The 19,342-nt window shown below is 40.3% G+C and overlaps 2 protein-coding genes across 4 annotated transcripts; one reads left to right on the forward strand and one right to left on the reverse strand.

The window, feature by feature from the left end:
• Positions 1 to 6: 6 nt before the first annotated feature.
• On the reverse strand, positions 7 to 7,231 carry FAIM (Fas apoptotic inhibitory molecule). Its single transcript, XM_035556150.2, has 5 exons — positions 7,165 to 7,231; positions 4,665 to 4,800; positions 4,066 to 4,294; positions 2,710 to 2,759; positions 7 to 1,818 (listed from the first exon to the last, which is right to left on the reverse strand). Exons 2-5 carry the CDS (start codon positions 4,773 to 4,775, stop codon positions 1,669 to 1,671), a joined length of 540 nt encoding a protein of 179 aa, XP_035412043.1. The 5' UTR covers positions 4,776 to 4,800; positions 7,165 to 7,231; the 3' UTR covers positions 7 to 1,668.
• A 25-nt stretch (positions 7,232 to 7,256) lies between these two features.
• CEP70 (centrosomal protein 70) lies at positions 7,257 to 19,030 on the forward strand. 3 transcript variants are annotated; one of them, XM_035556146.2, is made up of 16 exons: positions 7,257 to 7,429; positions 7,914 to 8,013; positions 8,168 to 8,291; positions 8,616 to 8,796; positions 9,117 to 9,286; positions 10,480 to 10,539; positions 11,217 to 11,316; positions 11,711 to 11,799; positions 12,420 to 12,494; positions 13,612 to 13,714; positions 14,364 to 14,534; positions 15,176 to 15,322; positions 15,859 to 16,027; positions 17,353 to 17,467; positions 18,325 to 18,404; positions 18,792 to 19,030. In XM_035556146.2, exons 1-16 carry the CDS (start codon positions 7,421 to 7,423, stop codon positions 18,851 to 18,853), a joined length of 1,755 nt encoding a protein of 584 aa, XP_035412039.1. In that variant the 5' UTR covers positions 7,257 to 7,420; the 3' UTR covers positions 18,854 to 19,030. The 3 variants fall into 3 exon arrangements, with proteins under 3 accessions (XP_035412039.1, XP_035412040.1, XP_035412042.1); XM_035556147.2 differs by having other exon boundaries at positions 7,321 to 7,437; XM_035556149.2 differs by lacking the exon at positions 7,914 to 8,013 and having other exon boundaries at positions 7,321 to 7,429; positions 18,792 to 19,028.
• Positions 19,031 to 19,342: the final 312 nt, after the last annotated feature.

The raw sequence follows: 19,342 nt of genomic DNA on the forward strand, positions 1-19,342 counted from the left end.
TTACCGATATCTTTTAGAGATTACAGCATCAACATTGTAGCTAGAGATGTCCATACTGCTGCTGCAGTGACCTCAAGACAGTAAGTGGTAAAACCTAAGAACTATGAGACTCATTTCAATTTAAAAAGGGACACTGTCCAGCTCTCAGGTACTCTAAAACCTTCTGCAGTAAAGCCTGAAATTATGTCTGATATCAGGAGGGTTTAAAACAAATCCATCATCCAAAAGTAAAAGCTACTAGCAGATTTGTACAATCCAAAGCATTTAAAACCACCCTTTACAGCCGCAATTGAACATTTTAACAGGTTGTAACAGTGGTGCAATACATAAATAAGAGCTCAGCTGTCAGTGTCAGGTCTGCTTTTAGGCTGAGGAGTTACCTGCGGTTAAAAACTGTAATTAGCCAGGGAGAAGGGCTTGCATAAAACTATTAAAAATTCAGTGAGATTATCATACAAACAGTGTTTCATCTGCCTGTGAAGCACTGTGCTAACAGAGAGCAGGCTGAACCCTAAAACACAAATGTAATCAGTGTTTAATAACTTTTTTCAAAGGCTTTGTTAATGAATTCCCATCATGTTTATATTGTGCCTGGAACTCCCAAGGTAATATTCCCAATGCTAGGAACAGGTCAAAAGCCCCAAACAAAGTTCTAAAAGCCTAATCCTGAACTCTTAAGGCTGCTGCCAGTGGAGAAATGTTCCTTATGTTTCCTTATTCACACATTACTGCCAGAAAAATAGACAGCTGTAGATTTAAGATTAGACAGCATGGAATAGACTCTTATTCCAGCTTCCTTCAGGAGGTTTCAGTTTTAAAAGAAGTTTCATGGGAGAAAACTTGCTGTTGGCTTTTTTTTTTTTGTGGTGGTGGTGGGTTTTTTTGGAGAAGCCCAGCACAGAGCTTCTGAACTACTACAAAAATTTCTAACAAGCATCAGTTTTCAAAAAATCCTAGGGATTTTTCTTTTTTGCATAATATATCATCTTTCCTCCTACTCTGGATAAACAACGGTTTTCATAGCACAATACAACTTGAATACAGTTATGCAAGAACTGGTACCAACCTTTAATAACCTTTTTATTAATTTATGTAACTATTTTCCTAACAGCATCTGAAAAAACACTGGAAGTCAGTTTAATAGGAAAAAGAGTAATTACTGAGAGAACTTTAACAGCTTATTCTAATGCTCAGTATGTGCCTTCTCCCTCCAAATACACGCGTTTAAAGGATTGCATCTTACTGAATATTAAGCTTGCTTTTTATTATAGCAAGGCTTTTTTCCTAGTATGTAATTTCTGCATAAGTTCACCTGTCCTCTCTGCACTTAGTGTCGCGTATTTTCTCTAGATAGCTTTTTTTAAAAAACTGGTAATGTAAGAGCTTGTATACAGTTGTGTTCATCTGGTCCTCAAAAAGACTGATTTCATGTACAGAACCTAGAAACTAAACCCAGCACAAACTAGGTGTGCCAAGTACTACACACAGAACAGTTCAGTTGGAAGGGACCTACAACGATCAGCGAGTCCAACTGCCTGACCACTTCAGGGCTAATCAAAAGGTAAAGCATATTAGTGAGGGCATTATCCAAATGCCTCTTATTCAAATAATTACCACAGTAATCGGAAACTCCTGATCTTAGTCCTACAGCCATCGGTTAAGTAGAGGCTACTCCAAAGCCTCTGGGATTTCTCTGTCATCCACAATAAGAGTATGAATAATTCCTTCCTTTCGTTTTCCACTACTGACAGCCTTAATGTAACAGCTGTGGTCACCAACACTGAAGTGAGTTTCAGTCCCATCTTCTACAAATTCACCCTGGGAGAAAGGAGACAAGAATAAAAACAGACGTGGTATTTCGGTAAGAATAAAAGCTCAGTGCATCAGACTGTTTCCAAGGCCACGACCGCTTGTAGCTCCTGTAATTAGAGTAGCCATGGGTAGCTGCTGAAGAATGCTGCAGAATCGCAGATGCAGCTTTGTCAGACTGCCAGTTAAAGATTTGTGTAAATGACAATCAAGATTTCACATAAACAGAAATGGAAAAGTTTGAGTTTGTGAGCCCTGGTGAGAAAGCACATCCTTCGAGGATGGGGAAGCCTAGATAGTGAGAACCATCACAAAATAAAGGCACCAAATGCATGAAGCCTTTTAACGGTTCATCTGCCCTACACATTAATGCTGGTGTGGCAAGAAGATTTTATTTGTTCCAACAAAATTACCTAAGCCCAAAATGTTAGGGACCATCTCTAGATTGACCAAAATCACCAGCCATAAAAGAATACAGGTGTGCAGCTCTCAGTCACCACTACCAAGAGCAGGTCTGGATGAGGTGGTTCTAGAGTCTGTGTCAAACTTGAGTCCCTCCCACTCCCCTGTAAGTGTTCTCCCTAAAAACCCTGGACAACTGACCCAGAAGATTTGTCTAAAAAGTGTAAAGCATTGTTTATCCTTTCATGGATAGACTTTTGGCATCTTAACAGTTAAGTCAGGATATAAAATGCTCTCGGTTATAAAATACAGTGAAGGAAGTTCAGGACAGACAATAGCACACTGTCTATCTCGATGTATGCTCATACTCCCTGTTGCAGTGCCGTGCTCCTCGCTGTGGCTTAGCTAGCACGTTACGGATACGTGCTGTGGCTTGTTTTGGTCAGCTTTGGTTATACAGCCATAGCCTAGGAAAAGCCTTTGGGAATGATCACGTACCGCTGTTTCCATTTTTTTACCGTTGCACCACACGTCCATAGTGTCCTTTTCTGTGAAGGAAAGGAGAACAAAAAGTAAAAAGAACAAGATTCTCCCTCCTCCCCCCACAGACAGGGAGATCTAAGAATTTTAAAAATTTACTGTATGTTACTTTTACTTCCCCAAACAAATTCCTAATTAACCATAGTACCTGAGCTACGACTTTGTTCTAACATCGGACAGATGGGAGGCTCTGCCATCAATGGGCAAACTACTTTTGCTAAGAATACACATTGTTACCTTTCTCTAGCCCTGGCTGTTAACACTGCATTGCTCTCAATATTGTAAGCGATGTTCTGACATTCTTAAACAGAAAAATTTGAAAACAAAAATGAAGTAATTTGTGCTATTTATTTGAGTACTGTTTATTCAATGAAGCTAACATTTTTTCCAGATAGGCTTAAAACCAGCATTATTTAACATCCACAAAATTGTTTGTATTCTCAAAATCCCTTTGAAAACTCGAGTACCACTTTAAATATGAATCTTATTTTCATTTGAAACCGTGTATTTTTACTTTTCCCAGCAGATCCTCCTAAATTACGTTGCTCTAGAATTCACATTACCGACGCTGTTGCCCACAGACCGTCAACAGAGAGTTGAATATTGCTTGCCTTTTAAGTAAGTATAGGGAAATTAAAAAGTCTTTGAGGAGACCAGGTTATCTCTGTCATTAAAACTGCCTTTCTTCCCCTCAACATCTTCACCTTGGGGCCGTTCATTCTGTCCTTAGGCTTAGGAAGAAATCAGAGCCCAGTATCTCTTGTATCCAGCAATACCTAAGGGGAAGTTTTCCCACTAGATGCCATGGACAAATTCCTCAGTGGATCCCTCCCACCTGTCTTCTTATAATGTATTTTGGAAAGGGGGGTGAAGGAAAATAAATGTACTGCCCTGCTGCTGAGAAAGTGAAAAAGCATTATCTGAAAATTTTAGATTGAATTTGTATTTAAAAAGTGTTGCAAAAAATAGCATGCCAATTAATTTATCAAAAAATAAAGAGTAACACCGTTATACTTCTTCAGTTAAAGACTCCTTGACTTTGGCTTATGGTTTCTGAAAGAAAAGCATTGTTAACTGGTTACCTAGTTAACAACGGTGCTGCAGAACAGAAAACTAACAGCAGGCTCACACAGACCTGACAAGACTGCTATTTTTGACTGTCATCGGCATCTAATTCTAAAGTTCCACACCACTCAGGATTTTTCTCTCCGATAGTGCTAGCCATTGAACTATGCTTTCTCTTAATTTTCAGTTATTAAGTGCATACAAGTTTATTTGAAGGCAGCAACATGAAGTTATTCAGTATTTACTTACCTAGAACAATTCTATAGTCTGTACCACCCAAGCTCAGTACCCAAGTATTTGTTGTTTTTGACCTGTTCTCCATATATTTCTTGAGGCTTTTTCCATTGATCTCCAAAGTATATTCATATGCAAAACCACTGACTGCATCAATGTTAATAGTAGCTTTGGTTTTGGCTACTCCGACAGTAAACGTTTCTTTACCCACTAATTTAAACATCCACTCTTTTCGTATTTCCTCCTGTGGAAAAAACAAAATAAAGACCTTGGGTATTAATGGACAAACCTGAAAACATGTTTAAGTATTAACAAAAAATGAACCAGAACTCAGGAAACAGCTCCTTAGTACTTAATATTTTTTAAGAATGCACAAATATGAAGTATTTTCTGAGGACAGAGTGCTTCTGCCCAAGGATGGCAAAGCACTTCATCAATACTCACACCCTAACACTAACTGAAATGATGTAGTTCATTAATTTAGGCAAAGTTAGCCAACTGAATATACCTCACTTGCATGTATTAGTATTTTTTGTTTGTTCAGATGACTTTTGAATGGAAGTGCACTTATATTATCTGTATCTCAGCGAATTTTGAGCACAGAGCAATCTCACCTTGCCATCAACATAGACGACACGTTTTCCTGAAGTGGTCCCGTGTTCGAATTCAATCTTATGGATACCATCGCTTAAAGCTACTTCCCAAACAGCCACCAGGTCTGTCATCTTCTCCAAGTGGCTGTACCGAGACCTACGGAAACACAACAAAGTAAATTAATTGTCATTGAAGGAGTTCAAATACTGATGACTACAGTTCAAAGCGTCACTGCTTCAGGCAAGTCACCTTTTACAGCTGTGAAATGAGACTTGAAAGACGAAGCTTACACAGTTACTTACATTTTCACATTTTACAAAAATATCACAAAAAACAGGTAAATAAACTCACTTTGACAAACGCCATACAAAGACATATATCCGTCTAACCTCTAAAACATCCATTTCAGGTGACAGCATAGCTAAAAAGTTGCACTCAGAACTCAGATGTTCCTGGACAATTACTTCTTGGCAGGTAATAAAAAGCAGTATTTTATTTGGTGTCTGAGAAACTGTTTTAGCCTTCTAAACTTGAAAAATAGTTGGGATGACCAGTTAAGCTATTATAATAATTTACTCTGTTTTAACAAATTTGTCTGTAATCTCTCGTAAGTATTACCTACATCATTTATAGATGCAACTCTGCACACACAAACACACATGGGGAGGAGATCAGGAAAGATATCCCTCCATTTAAATGATTTCTGAAGTTTAGATAGTCATAAGTGACTGCTGGAACGGTGGATATCTTTCCAGAAGCTGTTCATACTCAGTTCTGATATTTTACCTTACTTCATCTTCATAGACAGTAATGTCCTCACGGGATGCCATAGTAACCAAAACGGCTTTTAATCCAAGTAGCAGCAAGAAAAAAAGAAAAGCAGAATAGCAGCAGGAAAGCGCTGAGAACTCATTTTTCCTTGTTTCTCCAGGTAAGGTTATGGTTATTTTTGAAAGTGTCATGAACTGTCATGCACTACCAGAAATATATGTGGTAATGCACTTTTTCCTTTTGGACAAAAAGGCAGATATAAGTATTAATTTACAAAATCAGTATGTGCAATTAACTCTACCTTTGGTAGCACATCACAATTTTGTCACTTCTTTGATGGAAAAATGGTTTGCCTGACTTGCGAGCAAATGCTTTGAAGGAAACAGCTTGACCAAAGCAGGAACTAAAGCCAGACCTCCACACCTCAGTCACAAACAGTAACTAGAGGCTACTGCCACCTCCGGGAACTGAAATAGCAGATGAGAACAACTTCCACCTGCTGGTTTTTCTAAATCATCGCTGAAGTTTTCAACAATCGTTATTAGCAATTCAACTTGGCAATTCTGTCCTAACAGCTACATTAACCACAGATAAATCGCTTGTTTCTTACTTAAGGGTTTTTTTTTTGTTTGTTTGTTTTTTACAATGACTGTGGTTTTACAACACTGCTGGCTTATTTTTAATTTATTGCTTTTACTAACCAAATCAGTTTGTGTTAAAGCTGTCCGCGTTAAGAAAAGGACTCAACTATGCTGCTAATCACACAAGCTACAATGAAACTCCCATCGGTTGTCAAGGAATCTTACTTTCACATTTCACAAGCCTAAGAATACCGTAAGGGACTTCGAAAGCAAGTTCTTTTGCTCTAATCCAATGTAGTTATTAGTTACCAACAGCTATAATTAAAGTAAGTGACAACTGAATTTTTGATAATTGTACTTTCTAGTGAAAAATTAATTAAGGTTATGAGCTTTAGGGTCTCTTTTCAGCACAATGGTAAGCATGCACTTAAAATTAAACCTCCTTAAGTATCTATTTTAAAACATGCTTAACACTGCTGTAGTACTGTTCATGTTTTTGTCAGTAGTGCTAAACGATTCTGTTCGTAAACTGAAAAAAAATGTTTCAAATATCATTTACTGTCTTGAATGAACTGAAATGGTACTAAGTAAAGACTGCATCATTCCACGGCATTTCCTGTTGATCAGGTAAGCAGCCCCAAACGGGATGTACTTCTGTATACGCAGGGACTTGGTTTATAAAGCAGAAATAAGGTCTCCATGAGGAATCCACCCAACCCGCTCCTGTGAGGGGCAGCGGGCGATGGTACAGCAGGAGGTACGTGAACCCCAGAGCGCAGGGCTCCCCCACCAGCCACACACATACACACAAAAAATCTCGACCAGCACCTCAAGCACTTCTGATAGCATCCCAAGAGCCTGCCCTCATTCTGTAACGCGCTGTACAGAAGGAAAAAATAAGAGTTTATTGCTAAAGGTCTTTCTTTTTCAATTAAACCCTGACAGCCACGTTTCCACAGCTCCTCCAGCAGCCCGTGGCTGATGGCACGGGCTCTTGGCACCCGGATAACGCAGCACGGCAGCGGCCCGGGCCCCGCAGCCGTCCTAACCCACCCCCGGCTGCTGCCCGCCCTGTCCACGACGGTGCCTGAGGGAGGGAAAGACGGACCCTGACCCGGACCCGAAGCCGTGCTCGGCCCGGTACGGCACGGCACGGCCCCTATCCTACCTCTGCGGGGCTCTGCTCCCTGCTCCGCCCCGCGCCTCAAAATGGCGGCCGCCCGCCTCCCTGCCCTCCCGTCACGGCCGCCGGGCGGGCGAACGGGCGGGACGTTACCCCCGGCCCCGGCACCATCGCCTCAGGAGCCTCCGGAGCCCGCCCTCCATCTCGGCGCCATCCCTCCCAGCTGCCCGACCCCTTCCTTCTCTTCCCTTTCTCTCCGCCGTGACCCCGGTCCCTGCACTCGGAACGGCCGCTCCTCGCCATGGCTGAGGTACCGGGGTGAGCGCGGGCTGTCCCGGCTCCGGGCGGTGAAAACCAAAAAAATTAAAAATAAAACACAAAGCAAAACGGGTGCACGGCTCCCGAGAAGCCGTGCCCGGCCGGGAGGTAGGGGGTGAGGCAGGGCTGGCCCGAGGCGCTGCAGCTAGGGGAGAGCCCGAGCTTGGGGCCTGATCTTGTGTTTTTCTAACAGTGATTAAAATAACGTGGATTGTCTGTGTGCAGTTTAGTACTTTTATTTCCCAGAATTTTTTATGGATCTTTTTGGAAAGCGTTGCAAGTCCACCTAGAGCAACTGTGGCTTTTGTGGCTTGGTGTGACTGTGTGTCCGTTTCTTCTTGTGCTTTTGTTGTTGTGTTGGTTTTGGTTTTCATTTGGGGGCATTGGGTATCTTCCACTGTATGCACAACTAGAGGAATAGGAGGCCATGAGCTTATCTTCAGAATTCAGGTTTTTGCCTCTTCTCCCAACTGTAGCAGGAGAAGGCCGAATGGGAAAACTTAAACAAGCTATTAATGCGGCATGGGTTGAGACCAGTGAGTCTTGCTGCCCCCCAAAACAGCAGAAACATATCAGGTAAGGAAACGCCAGTTTTACAAGTTCTTGTATACTAAGCCTGAATTCATAAGGTATTTCTAAAGCCATCACTTCCAGATGGTAGCGGTGATACAGTCTTCTTCAGTTATTAAAAGCCTTTTGCTAAGAGTTTGCTTATTCTGTATTTTTCCAGATATGATTGTCATAGATACTCAGTCTTCTCTGGGAATAAGGCTTGCATTAACAACGTTGGTGGAAGACACCGACCGACACCAGAGAATGATGCAAGGCCTCATGGAGGCTAATCGTAATCTTAGGTGAGATGCGGTGGAAGGAATTTACTCGCTAATGCAGAGCAAAAGCACTGTCAGTGCCCGTGCTTTGCCAGGTGGAGCTCGTCACACCCGAGGCCTGAGACCTTTTCCCTGAGATTTTTGTCCAGCATGTAGCAATGTTGGCCTAGATCTGCTTGAGTTTTTTGTGTTATTTAATCTGCTGCTTTGTCCCACAGCAGCATATTTACTGTATCTGCTGCCGTAGGCTATTACTGAGTGTCATCAGATAACGTTCATCAGTCCTGCGCATCCTTCACTGTATTTAGTGAAATGAGTTTAATTTAAATCAAGGATTTATCTTTTTAGAGATGAGATACGACAGGAACGAGGTCGGGCATCTCGACAAGAACAACGGGCTAATGAGTTGGAAAACGTGGTGAAAAACATTAAATCAAAAATTTGTCAGCTGGAAGATGAGACGATAGCTAAAGTTTGCCAGCAACAGAATCAAGTCAAAGAACTTCAAAAAGATCAGCAGGTCTCACAGGTAATTCACATAGTACTGTCTGAGGACTCAAACTTTTGACTTCTTTTGAAAACACTAGAAATATTTACATAGGTCAAGATAAACGTGAGTCTTGTGTCAGAGTTAGTACATTTATTTATTGGTAAGATTTTACATTTCATGAAGCATTTTCTTATAATAAATTGGAAAAAAATATGAACCCTTTTTCCACTGCCTCTTCAGTATGTCTAAAAAGCAAGTACTAAGCTTCCTTAGGACCAAGTGCTACTTGGGCTAGTAGAGCACCATCTCCAGTGTGCAAATTAGAATAATTTCAGAATGCTCCTCTAATCTCTTCACAGTCAAAATATCAACAGCAACAAGAAAAGCTGCAAGAACAGGAAGAAATTATTGCCCGTTTGCAGAAGGAGCTATGCAAAGCTGGGATGGAGGAGCAGCAGCGTGTTGCCACTCAAACCAAGATGTTTTGCCGGTTTTGCAAAAGAGCTCCCAAGTCGCTTCTAGATCAGCAGTAAGAAATTTTCTTGTATTGGCAAATGATCTGTAGCATTAAATGAAGAAACATATTTTAGAATAACTGTTCTTGATACTTATATGAAGAAAGCTGGATACTTGAGGAGTGCAAGCTGAAATATGAAGCCTTGTAAAGGTACATTAATGCAATAATTTGTTGTTGCATGATAAATGTGAGCTGGATAAATCCATGGCAAAAAGTAAAAATTCTCAGCCACTGCATACGCTAGGTGTCAGCAAAGAGAGAAGAATGATTTACTCTGGAAATTCAGCATCTGCTAGGGTGATTTCGTTCCGGGATTTAAGGTTTTAAAATGTAAATTTAAGAAACAGTCTGGGAAAGCAGTCTTTGCAACTGCTAACTGCAGGCATGCTGTAAGGATTCCCAGGTACTTTTGTGCAAGTTCTGAAAATATTCTAAGCATATGTCTCATTGAATAGAATTTCTATATCTCTACTATAATCAGAGATTAGATAGTTTTTAGGCCTCATTTATCTGTCACTTAGTTGTGCTGGTGTAGCTGGGTCATCCAGGTCTGGCTAGTAACATTAACGTAGGAAGAATTTCAAAGGGATTGTGTGTGTGCCTCTGACTTTTTCTTGCTGTGCCCTCACTAAATCAGAAAAAGGTTCACTGAATTTGGTTCCCTGGGTTTTCTCACCTGTATCTTCAAAACAGAAAATCACAGAGTGGCTCAAGAGGAATGGCTCTGCTGTCCAGTTTTCTGTGGCTTTATTTTCTTGCAACCACTCCTTAGAAAGTGAAGCTCTAGAAATCACTTGAAGTTTCTTTGGAGATGGTTTCTTGGGTTGTGTGGGACCCCACGTTCTGGTCACTGCAGCCCTAGAACTGAGGAGTGTGCTGTGCTGTTAAGCATGCTGGGTACACATAGGCGCAAGGTGAGGAAGCTGTCAGAAGGATTTAGCTTTTGTCTTGTCTTGAGTAATTTTAATACTTTGAGTCTAATACAGGGTTAATGTCTCTACGTTTCTTTTTTTTTTTTTTTTTTGAAAACTGACTCTTTGGTATGAGGGAGAACCTACTGTTTGATGCAGTCACTTCTGAAACACAGTGCAGTTGTGCAAGCTGTCCTCTTCCTATGGGTTGGTTACAGTATCTTTAAGACACGATTTATTTTTCTTTTTTAGAAGATCTGAAAATCATGATAACATTTTTTCCTTTTTTTCCAGGTTTCTTTGTCTAATTGATTACTATGAATCTCAAATTAATCAAATGAAAAAGGAGCTAAGGTAGGTCTCATGTAATGTCTTGTGGTCCAACTGCTCAAAGTTTTCTTTCTGCTTACTGCTCTTAAAACTTGTAAATGTTCTATGTTCCAGATGTTGTAGCATGTAAGAAATAGCAAGGGACTCTAATGGTCTTGGAAGTTTGGATTCATCCTGGGAATAACTGCCAGTTAGTCTAAGCAGCTGCTAGGTCAGGAGGCCAGTACAGCTAGGAACGTGGTGTATTTAGCCACTTGAGCTGTAAGCCTTTGGTTGGGTTTCCTCTTCCCTTCTTGCACTGGTTTACAGGAAGAACTACTGCATTAGCTGTGCTCCCTCGATTGGGGGGGGGGGGGGGGGGGGAAGGCTCCAGCTTCTTAGCTCCATCGTGGTGCCTGCATGATACAGAGCAACCAGCAGATACCTGAGAGACATTCCTGTAATTTGAGATTATTATCTTGAAAGCTGAAATGGGACTTGCTCGTACTGGAATTTCTCTCGAGGAGTAAGTGTACTCAATTAGTAGATGAAACAGCTTCACAGAGTAAGAGAGGAGAGCAGTGGCTCTTAGGGCAAAATTTCTATTCTGATTATTTTTCAGTTTATGGAAGCATTATCATATGTAACTGCTAACTAAACCAACTTAGAGCTTTGAGGTAATTGAATTGCAATAAACTGAGAGAGTTTATTCTTCCTAATAGGCAATATAAAAAAGATGACGATCATGTACAGAGAGAAGTAAAAAGCAAAGAAGAGTTTTTAAATCTGGATGCTACTCCTAATTATAGAGCACTGCTGACGGTATGGAACTGCTAAGAATAAGTCCATGCAGATCTCTAAATGGTAACCCCTGAAGATCCACACAGAAATAGATGTGTCTTTGATTTCTATCTGCTTGTTCTTGTCTTCATGGTTTGTAAACTCTCTGGGCAGGGTTCACCGTCTTAATCTGTTTATGCAAAGATTAAGTGCTATACTGTGAGTCTTTGCTGAGCACTGCAAAGACCTCTTTAATCACAGGTTCTCCACCTGTGGTCTCCTCCAGCAGGCTCTTGATCTTAGTTGGCTATTTCCTCATCCGTGCTGCCTTGCTATGTAAGGCAAACGGGAACCTCTCTTAACACATATGTACGTTAAAGTGCTCGAGCTTGTTATTATGGAATGAGTGAAATAAATAACGCAGTCTATGTTGCAGTCTTTCCAGAATCAGCTCGTTGAAACAAAAGCCAGGAATGAACAGCTTTTGCTTGAAAACGTAAATCTCAAGAAAGATTTGGAAACAAGGTGAGAAAGGACACATATCATCCTTTGTAAAGGCACTTCAGTAGACTTTGCTTTCCAAAGACAGAAATTGAAAGCACCAGCAGTTGTAAAAGCATAGCATAGTGTGAAATCTGACTTTAAAAGCAACTTATAAAAGAATTCATATTCTAATAGGGCGGCAACAATCAACCTGCCCTCCCTACGGGGTTAATAATAACAGCTATTACTGTGCAGTGCATTGTGTTGGACAATTGCATTGATATTTGCACTTTATTTAGCAAAAGCAGTAAAAATGTGCGCGAGTACAGCCTGGGTTTGTGAGCTGGCTGATCCAGAACGCTCACAAAAACGTAGTCTTTCCACTAATAGCATTACTGCTAAGCCTGATTTCCACTTTAAAACCTGCTGGTCAACGTAGAGATGCAGACCGCCTTAGTAAGAAAGCCTGAGCCAGCAGAAGTGGTTTTTGGTGGTGCTCTCTATCTGGATTACAGTTACTGCCACACAGAAATGCTGTAGAATTTCCTTTCCAGAATGATACGGCACTGGCAGAGCTTTCTTACTTTTTCACTTGGCTGAGTTTTATGGATGCCTTCAACTGCAAGACGTATAAATAATATGGACCTTTTTCTTTCCAACAGACCTACCGCACAGGAATTAAAACTTTACAAGCACCGAGTGAAGAAACTAGAGAAAATTTTAAAGAAAACTATCCAGTAAGTGTTTTTCTTCAGCAACTTCCACGAATCCTCTGAATTTCTAAAGGCAAAGATACTCTGCAATCTGTAACGTAGAAAACAGCTTGTAAAGCGTGTACCTTATCACCGTTCCCTAGAGCCAGGTTTATGGGCAGCAAACGCTTGTGCATCTCTGAAGACGCCCTGTGGATTCAGGAAGTGATGGCGTGGTGCCCAAGTGGGGGCACAGCAGCGTGTCCTTGTGATTTCATTTTGTCTTTTGGGATTTGAGCGCTCCCATAGGCAATATGGGCAGGACCAAACGGTGGTGTTTGCTGCTTCTGTGAGCTCCAAAGCAAGTTACTGGTTGTGCTGTGGACTGTGAACGAGAGAGTATTATGAGAGTTGGCAAACCGTTGCAGCTACATGAGGTTATGTCCATATTGCCCTTAGAAATTTACTTAGACTTTTTTCTCTTTTTCTTGAACGTTGCTAAGAAAATACACTAAAGGTTTTAGACATCTAGTGTTGACAAAGTGTCTTGATCTGGAATTTCACTTAATTGTTTTTGCACATGTATATTGAATGCTACATATTTTTTAGCACAGTACGTAATCTAGAAAAGACATTACTTTAAAAATGTTTGGTTCTTCATTTTACATTGTGTATGTTTAAATGATCTTTTCTCTCATGCATTGGGTATGATTTAGACAGCAGTTTTAGACTGAAATTCACCTTAGAATTGACAAGAAGGGTAGTGAGTTATATATAGTAAGGCAAGAAAGGTGTTCATGCAGAAGTAGATAACTGGGCATACAATTTGACTATTTTGAGTAAAATTCTGGGTTTCAGCTCTAAGGCCACTGTCGAACTTCTAGTAACAACTGCACATCTAGTATTGTCCCCTCTACGTTAGCCTGCAGTCTGGTATAACATCAGCCTGGAGACTTGAGATAAATTTCTGATATTTACATTAGCTATTATATTCTTCAGCTAGTTCAGTTTGATGGAATGGTATTGGCAGGCATTATAAAATGGAGACTTCACTTTTTAGGTGTAAGTATACGTGCGACATTCCTGGTTCTTTAATCCAGTTGAATGTTGTATCTCCTGCTAAGGCTACGTGTGTAACCTGCTGTATGCATTTGGCATGTAGGTCTTCAGGGAGTGGTATCGGAGAAGGAACAGAAGAAAAGAAAGAACCTGAGAGTATTGCAGGAGCGGACCAGCTGCAGGCAGTTAGCCAGCAGTACTTACAGGTATGCAAATTTCGTCTGTACTGTGTGTATCTAGCACTTTCATAATGAAATATAATAAATGAGTTTTGTTTAACTATGTAAACTGAAGCTTGCTATTTTGAATGAAAGAGTTTATGTAAAGCCCTGTACATAACGTGTAATGTTCCGCATATGGCGGTTAATGTGGGCTTAGCGTAAACTACCTGAGAATGCAGCAAAAAAGCAGAGACTAGCTTGGTAAACACCAAATCAATGATTTAGTCCATAGCCTTTTTAGGAAAGGGTATCTGATCAAGCTCATGTGTAAATCATATCCTTATGTTATGGTTCTAAAAATGCCTGAGGAGATTGTAGCTTTTATTTCTCCTTGAATAAAGAAAGAGCAAATACAGTCAAACGTAGCAAAATGTAAACTGGAGGTAACAATGTTGCAAGGAGATAAACATCAAATATCTCTCAGTGGGAAATCTTATTTGCATTACTTTCATGTATCTTTTAGCTAGCACATTTTAAAGCTTTTGACTCTATTGTATATTGAATGCATCTATAAAATTCATCAATAGTAACTTTTTGGAGAGGTTTATGATGTTTAGATGATCATGATTCTAATGATGAGAGATTTTATTGCTCAAATACAACATTTTATAATAACTTTTTTTTTGTATTGAAGGTGTTGTCCAATATTGATTCTATCATAAGAAGTCCAAGAGCTCCTCCGTTAATATATAGGCGCAGTAAAGGGCCAGTGCAAAATTATGTCAAAGAGAACGGACAGGAATGTGGATTTGAGCACCTTCCACTCACTATAGAAATGTGGGCAGATCAGCTAATGGCCCTAAAGGTAAGGCACTATCAAGCTTGGCTTTATATGCTTCCTTTAATCTGCTGATGACCCCCTCAGTGCTTCCCTATACGTAGGTCTTTTGTGTGTGTGCGTAGCCTTTGTTGTTGTCTGACTTGGTATTAAACGGACAGCAGAAAGTTTTAAAAATACACGCTACTGTAAAACATAGTAAAGTGAAAAACGTGCAGGCCAGATGTATTCTGCTGTGTATATCACGTAAATGTTTTTGTTCACTGGCTGAGTCCCTAGGACCACACGTAGGCTTTAGAGTTTTTGTATTTGGCACATAAATGATGACGCATCCTCTCTCTCTCCCTTTTGCCTTACCAGAACAGTAACTTTTTGATTTAAATACAATTGAAGTGATCTTGTTTAAAACCAAGCTTTCTGTGACCAATACTTCTTATTTCACTGAAGCAGTAATATATGAAGTATTTTCACTTTCAGAATATCAGTGTTTGTTTTAATTCAAAGAATGTAAACAAGGAACTCTGCTTAAATTCCATGAAAACTAAGACCTTGCTGTTTCTAAAACTGAAATACTTCTGTGTATGAGAAACAGAGGATCAGCCCCTTTCTGTAGTAAAAGCAACCCTAGGCAGTTACTATAATAAGCTGTCCTTCCTCCCTTTTAAAAGGATTTACACAGGTCGTTGAGAAAACTGACTCTGGAACTGGTGCCCTGGCACACCACAGATCCCCAGGAAAACAGAGAATCCATACGAGTTCAAGACCTTCAGTTCATAGTAGATACAGTTTTGGAAGAAATAGAAAACAAGGAAAAGGTAATTGTTACCAGAGTCCTATAAACAAAAATTACGTACTTAAATGCATTCTTCGCATGTTGATTAGACCTGTGCATCTCAAAGCCCTGTGGAGTTTAAGAAATAGCTGCGTGAAGATGTTCAATAGTCAGAGACTATTTTAACATAATGGATAAATTCACCCTGGGGAAGACTGCTTTAATCAAAGTCATATGGCCAGTGATGAATTTGCATTGCCCTGTAGTCTTGGGTATTATCCTGTTACGTCTGTTTCTCTCTGTCAGCATTGAGAATACATAAACAGACATAATAAGCAACAGAAAACTTTCAAAAGCATTTTTTTTTTTAAAGGAATATTTTTGGTTTGCTGGATATCTGTGTCTGAAAACCCTCTTCAATATAACTCTTCAGATTTAAGAGTATTTGAAATGCCTTGGCTTAATAAGGGAAGTTAACACCTGCTTTTCTTCACAGACTACTTCTAAGAATGTTTATTGGTTTAGAAGAATCCTTGCTAAGCAACAGCACCGACAACTTACTCTTTCTGCTTACTACAGAACAGCCAGACGCCATCCTTACCAGCACTGTATGCAATAATCTCTCACTTCCAGAAGTTGTTTGATGTGAATTCTCTGAATGGCATTTATCCACGAATGAATGAGGTTTACACAAAACTGGGGGAACTGACCAACGCTATGAGAAATCTCCACGAGCTCCTGGAACTAGGTAAAGGCTTACCGCCTGGCTTTTGTTCAGACTATTTCCGAAGGGAAAAAGAAGATACGGGAAAGGCCAGCTCTGTACAGAGGATATGTTGAGCTGCTGAGTAATGAGAAAACTAGGTATATTCTTCACTGAAACATAAAAACAGGCTGCCAGTTAATTGGGAGTTGGCAAAAACTTGTAAGCCTTTAGGAGCTACTGAGAAATACCAGAGAGGCAGGAGAAGGGAATGAATAACATGAAATTGAAATGTTTTTTTTTTCCCCCATAGTTCCGTTTCATGTGCACTCACTTAATAATTCTCCTTGATTATCTTCCACTCTCTACTTGAATAATAAGTTAAGAATGGTGTTGTGTTTTTTTTTTTTTTTTGAATTATTTTGGAACAGCTGTTACCTATATAACCTTTGCTATATATTTCTCCTCAGTAACTCATTCAAGGGTAAGTATGTCTAGTTCTCAGGAACTTACCTCTAATGCTCCTAAAGTTTTTTGTTTGTTTGTTTTTGTTTTTTAAAAAAACACTTGTGTTGTTGAACGTTAGGAACTAAGTGCCAGTACTCAGAAGCCTGCAGTAGTTACCTCCAGGTGCCCATTCTCTTCTGGTTTTGTATTTCTGTAGAGCAGCAGCTCTTAATTTTCCCTGAGCTCAGGGGTTTAAAGGCTTGGCTGTGCTGCAGGGTGTACAGCCAGAGGGCAAGGCTCCTGGACTAAGGTCTTCAGAGCTTCAGTCAAAGAGAGCAGCAGGCTTCCTGCCCGCCACCAGCACAGGAGCTGAGGAGGCTTCTCGTCTCCCTAAAAGTCACAAAGCAACGGAGCTCAGCAGATACCTCCTCCACAAATAGTTCTGAAACTGAGTGAGAGAAGGACAAGGAGCCTGTTACCTGTCATCAGAGTAGTCAAGGCAGGTAAAAACAATACCCAAACAAGTTCTGGCTGTTCACAAAGTGTGAATGAGCAGGTTCCTGGTTGGCCTAGCCCCCTATAGTGCACTTCTGTCGTGTTACAGGAGCCTAATGAAAAACTTCTCTCTATGTAATTTCAGTTGGCTGCTTCCCACTGACAGTGTAGGGAAGACTTGAGGACTATTTCAATTGTGGGAACGGACAGCTCTGACAAGTGTTTAGCTTAAAGGATTAATGAGAGATTCCCTCATCCCAGTAACATTAGTTTATTTCTGAACATAGGCACTTCGCTTTCTGTGAATGATGAAACTCGTACACCAAGATGCGTGAAAGCTGCATAAAATCTGGGTACTTTTAAGAGTTGAATTACGGCTTATTTTCCTGTTTTGACTGTTACCAGAAACATGAATATTTGTTTTCCAGATAGTTCAGTTCCACCCACTGTGGTAGTGGATACTGTTGGGAAACTGTGTGACATCATTAACGAGAATGTGACTGAGCAGGTACAGCAGCTTCTGGGGACCCAAGACATTCACAGGTATTTAGGGCTGTTCCATCTGTGACAGTTCTTCAAACATCAAACTTGCTACTTGAGAGACCTGTCTAAGTCTGATACTGAAAGTGACTTTACTTTAGTCACTTGTTTCAAAATCAGGGAGCTGTGGCCGTTAAGGACTCAGTTACTACTATCCTACATGGAACTGTGTTTCATGAGGAGACACAGCAACTACTGCATGTTGGTGGGGAGCTGAAAGCGTTGCAAGGCTTCAAGTGTAATGCTGACATGTATTAGTTGCTGAGAGAACGTATGCCTCAAACTTCCTACAAGTATGTTGGGAACTGGACGAATCTTATTCTCATCTTCAACAGCTGAGAACATACACGTGGTAACAAATTGTGAGAGCCTGCATTGAAAACGTGCTATGCAAATGTTCAAAAAGATTAATTGCAGCAGTAAATTGGACACAGTTAATAATGTGACAGTACTAACTCCCTCAACCTCTCTATGCTTCTCACAATTCTAACTAGAGATGAGCTGCTTGTAAAATATTCCTTGCCTCCACCTCTGAAGCAGTTACGTCAGCCACCCCCAAGCAGTATATTTAGCATACACGGGCTACTGTTCCCATCCAAAAGTTACATGGTGCTATGTCAGGAGGAAATGAAAGATGTATATAGGGCAGAAATAGTGAAATTAGAGAGAATCTTTTGACAATTAACAGCTGCTGGCTGCAGGTTTCAGAACTTGAGAATGCATTTTTGGTGTAGATGCATTTATATCCTACTAAGTAGCAGTGTTTTCAGCAAGCAATGACACAGTATGGCAAAGCAGCCAACAGAGTGAGCTTAAAATGGTCTTACATCTTTTGATCTGATATTATGTACAAATTTCAGTATAATCAATAAGCTAGAAGAACACGAGTGCTTCTTTCCACCATTTCAAGCTCTCATTCAAGATTTGCTCCGTCTTCTAGGTGAGTAATATTTGCAACAGCTGTAATTATCTTCATGCCAAAGCTTCCTCCTAAGACTTTAAATAGCTAACACCTATTTTGTTTACTCCTGGTGTGCAGCAAAACACAAAGTATGACAAAAGGTGCTAACTTTTGCCTCACTCTCACTCTTCCCTGAGAAAGTGACCGACATAGGTTTGTTTTCATTGAAAATGGGGCTGATTTACATTCAATTGCATTACTCATAAACTAATTTTTATCTAAAAACATTAAAAGGTTTGAGGAGTTTATCCTCTGTAGTACTTCTTGCTCACTAGCTGTATTTCTAACATTTAAGCTAGAGTTTTGGCTGTACTTGAAGGTGTTCTATGTACGTGTCTTACCATTTTGCTTTTCATTCTGTTCCAGAGATCAGTAACCTGGATGATATTTTACCTACTGTACAAAACTTGAAATTGGCAGCTAGTTAAGAGTTAGTCTGGTCTGTTCTAGGAAGACTTACATAACCCGTGAAGGGGCCTGTTGATGAATACCATTACAGCTACCTCCAATCTCTGTTACCCTAATGAAGTTTCACACATTTTGACATAAATAAAAATTTGGCTTTGCCACTGCATTCCTTCATTTCTCTGAATTCTCGTTTCATGGTCAGTTTAAGAAAAATTTAAATAATGACGAACAAGTGGTCTGCTCAGTCCCAGAGAGAGAACCCACAGGCACTGTACTGATCTAGGAAACTGAACCCAGCACAAAACCAGAAAACAAACAAAATCACTGACTGTACCAGCTGCACTCAAAAGGGTAAGTATGAGGTACAGATGCTCTAACTGCCTTAACAGCGACACTTCCATCATTACCTTGGTTGGCTGGAGAGCTTATTTTAAAAATACTGCTTACCTCTTCAGGTAAGTTTGGGATTTGAGTTAGTGACTATCCTCTTTTCAAGTACTTACATGATT

This window comes from Cygnus atratus, chromosome 6, assembly GCF_013377495.2.
Source record: "Cygnus atratus isolate AKBS03 ecotype Queensland, Australia chromosome 6, CAtr_DNAZoo_HiC_assembly, whole genome shotgun sequence".
In the NCBI taxonomy this organism is placed as follows: Eukaryota; Metazoa; Chordata; class Aves; order Anseriformes; family Anatidae; genus Cygnus; species Cygnus atratus.

Bases quoted from the DNA above. Each gene is read 5' to 3' on its own strand.
- FAIM (XM_035556150.2), bottom strand. From the start codon at position 4,775: ATGACAGACCTGGTGGCTGTTTGGGAAGTAGCTTTAAGCGATGGTATC. The intron at 4,295-4,664 runs GTGAGATTGCTC...TTTTTTCCACAG, and splicing joins TCGTCTATGTTGATGGCAAG to GAGGAAATACGAAAAGAGTG. The intron at 2,760-4,065 runs GTAAGTAAATAC...TTTCCTTCACAG, and splicing joins AGACTATAGAATTGTTCTAG to AAAAGGACACTATGGACGTG.
- CEP70 (XM_035556146.2), top strand. The intron at 9,287-10,479 runs GTAAGAAATTTT...CTTTTTTTCCAG, and splicing joins AAGTCGCTTCTAGATCAGCA to GTTTCTTTGTCTAATTGATT. The intron at 15,323-15,858 runs GTAATTGTTACC...TGCTTACTACAG, and splicing joins AAATAGAAAACAAGGAAAAG to AACAGCCAGACGCCATCCTT.